Genomic DNA, 2772 nt, shown 5'->3' on the forward strand with positions numbered 1-2772 from the left:
AAATTTGGCCACACTAGTGAAAATTAAGGTTTAAAATTTGTAATCACACATTTGACTTTGACTCAGAATTTGTAATCACACACTTGACTTTGACTCAGACTTTTACATGTGAAAATAAGAAATGTATGCAAGAAAATTAGCGGGAATTGTCAAGCCATGTGCTCCTGCATTTTGAAATTATCAGAACATTTTCTCAACCCCCGGTATTTCCAGACCCTATATGCACATTGTCGATCACAGTAAAATTCAAACAATTTGTGAGTTGTAGTTGCAAATTTAGTTGATTAGAGATATGGATGCAATTTCTTTTCGATTTCTATCTCTCATGATCATTTTCTCTTTACTTGCAGGTCAGTAATACAATTTATCATTTTCAAAATTTCCTCATTCTGTGTGCTGTTTTCATTCAAATTGATTGATTTTGCAGGAAAATGCATTGCGGACAAGGCTCAGGCGCTGTTTGTGTTCGGAGCATCCTATGCCGACACAGGAAATAAAGATCCATACAATCAAACCATAAACCAGCCATGGAGAAGGCCATACGGTCTGACCTGGCCTGGCTATCCTGCAGGCAGATTTTCTTCCGGAAAAATCCAGACAGATTTTTGGGGTAAATCTCCATTCCACTCACAAATGGCGAAATTAAGATCTGAAGCAACCTTTGCACCGTAATTATGTAGCTGTAGTGTGCAGCGAAAAATCCAGATAGATATTTGGGGATAACGGTGTAATATTAGGTTATATGCAGCCCGTGGCTTTTATCCAGACAGATTTTGGGGGTTAACTGTGTAATACTAGGCTTTAAGCAGGCTGTGAGTTATATCCAGACGGAATTTTGGGATAAACGGTGTAATTTTAGGTTTTAAGTAGCCCGTGGCTTATTTTTATGCAACTGTGGTGTGTGCAGGGGATATTTTAGGGCTTCCCGCTCCCATAGCTTATGAGCAGCTGAAAAGTCATGACTGCAAAGCAAGTGCAAAGAAGATGAGACACGGAGTGAATTTTGCAGTGGGAGGCAGTGGAATATTTCGAGCCTACGGTTTCATAACAGTCGCACAACAGGTGAAGCAGTTTAAGAAGCTGATGGGAGGAAGTCAGGGGTTTGATTCTCACAAGCTCTCGAGTTCTATTGTTCTCATCTCTGCGGCTGGCAATGACTACGGATCCATCGCTAGCAGAAACGGCTCCATCGAGGTAATGCGAGATCTGTGGCCTTTCTTCGCCTGACAAAACAGAATTTTTAATTATTTTTCTCAATTTGTGAGTTTATTACAGGAAATGATTGATCTGGTGAGACCTGTGGTAAGCGGGACAATGGACGCAGTGAAAGAGCTGTACGAAAGCGGGCTGAGGAATTTTGTGGTCAGTAATGTTGACCGGCTAGGGTGCGAACCTAAGATCGGCAAAACGTCATGCGATTCAAAATACGATGACCTTTTAGCTCTTCATACAAGATTATTAAGGGAGAGCGTAGAAAGCCTCAGATCGGATCTTAAAGAATTGTCCATCGTTATTGCAGATTTGGTATCTGCATTTAATCATATCTTTTCCAATCCTGCAGAATTTGGTACTTCAAAATCCATACCTTATGTTGTTTATCCAGTAAAGCTTCAACTATACCTTTTGTTATGTGTCCTGTAAATCTTCAAAATTTCTGCCTTCTGAATGCTACAGTGTGTTCTTGAAATTATGTGTCAGGTTTGGTGGATTTGTTCGTTCCTTGCTGTGCTGAGAAAGGCGGGGTTGAAAAGTGTGGAGAAGTGGACGAAATAGGCAGGCCTTTGTTTGAAGTGTGTTCTAACGCAGAGGAAAAGTTGAAGTGGGATTCAGGGCATCCAACACAGAGAGGATGGCATGCGATAATGTCGCTGTACAGTAATGGAGCACAAGTGCAGAATAAAACAATCAGTTTCGTAGAGGGGGCGCCAAACGTTATCGATTGGCTGCACTCACTCGGATTCGTTGCTCACAGTGTGCCCACACTGTTTTCACACCATTAGGGTTTTTTTTTGTGGTAATAGGACTGTTTGTTTACCCTTATTCGCTATTGGCTCTCTCTCCATCACCTCGTTGCATATTGTGTTAGATAATTAGACCCCAAAATGATGAGATACCTAATGAGACGTGAAATAGATATTATTACCTCGTTAATAACTATTGCCATTCATACTCCACATCTTTTATTGTAACGATATAAGGCTTTCATAATACAACAAGCTGCACTCTAATGAAATAAATGTAAAACTCAAGTTATGTAGTGCTATTATCTTTAATTAAAACTTTATTAAATCTATATACATTATAGTTTGAATGCTTTGACCTACTCTATACATGTCTATAATATAATAATGATGGCTGTATTTCTCTAAGGCTTCTTGGATGAGCAACACATACTCTAGTCAAATGAGATAACTTTATTGGTTGGTTATAGGGAGAATAAGTGGGTTGTTGCTCATAATTTTTTTTAATCAAACTATTATTCAAGGCTAGGCGAGATCAAAATGCATAAGGGTCAATGGGCCCTTGGTCTACTAGTGAAGTTGAATGGTTCACAAAGACCCCACCAAGGATCAAGTCTTGTTGAGTGCAAGGCTCCGACCTCATAAGGGATGAGGTCAGGATTGTGCCCTGGGTGATTTTGACGGTGTGGATGTCCCCCACTCCTTGGCTTTAAGCTGAAGAGGTTTTAATCATGTGTGAGGTCGTATTGGGTTCCTAAAACTGTTTCGTGGTGGCCTTTATTGGTTGGTAGCTCGCAAGCTTCGTGACTCA

The 2772-nt window shown here is 40.3% G+C and overlaps 1 protein-coding gene across 1 annotated transcript; it reads left to right on the plus strand.

Moving 5' to 3' along the window:
• Positions 1–215: 215 nt before the first annotated feature.
• Positions 216–2176, plus strand: LOC149572591 (GDSL esterase/lipase At5g03610-like). The gene is made up of 5 exons (XM_089811786.1): positions 216–350; positions 428–610; positions 908–1194; positions 1276–1567; positions 1699–2176. The coding sequence occupies exons 1-5, from the start codon at positions 293–295 to the stop codon at positions 1998–2000; spliced, it is 1122 nt and encodes a 373-aa protein (XP_089667912.1). The 5' UTR covers positions 216–292; the 3' UTR covers positions 2001–2176.
• Positions 2177–2772: the final 596 nt, after the last annotated feature.

This window comes from Cupressus sempervirens, chromosome 2 (assembly GCF_028749045.1).
Source record: "Cupressus sempervirens isolate cs-2001-9-10 chromosome 2, ASM2874904v1, whole genome shotgun sequence".
NCBI lineage: Eukaryota > Viridiplantae > Streptophyta > Pinopsida > Cupressales > Cupressaceae > Cupressus > Cupressus sempervirens.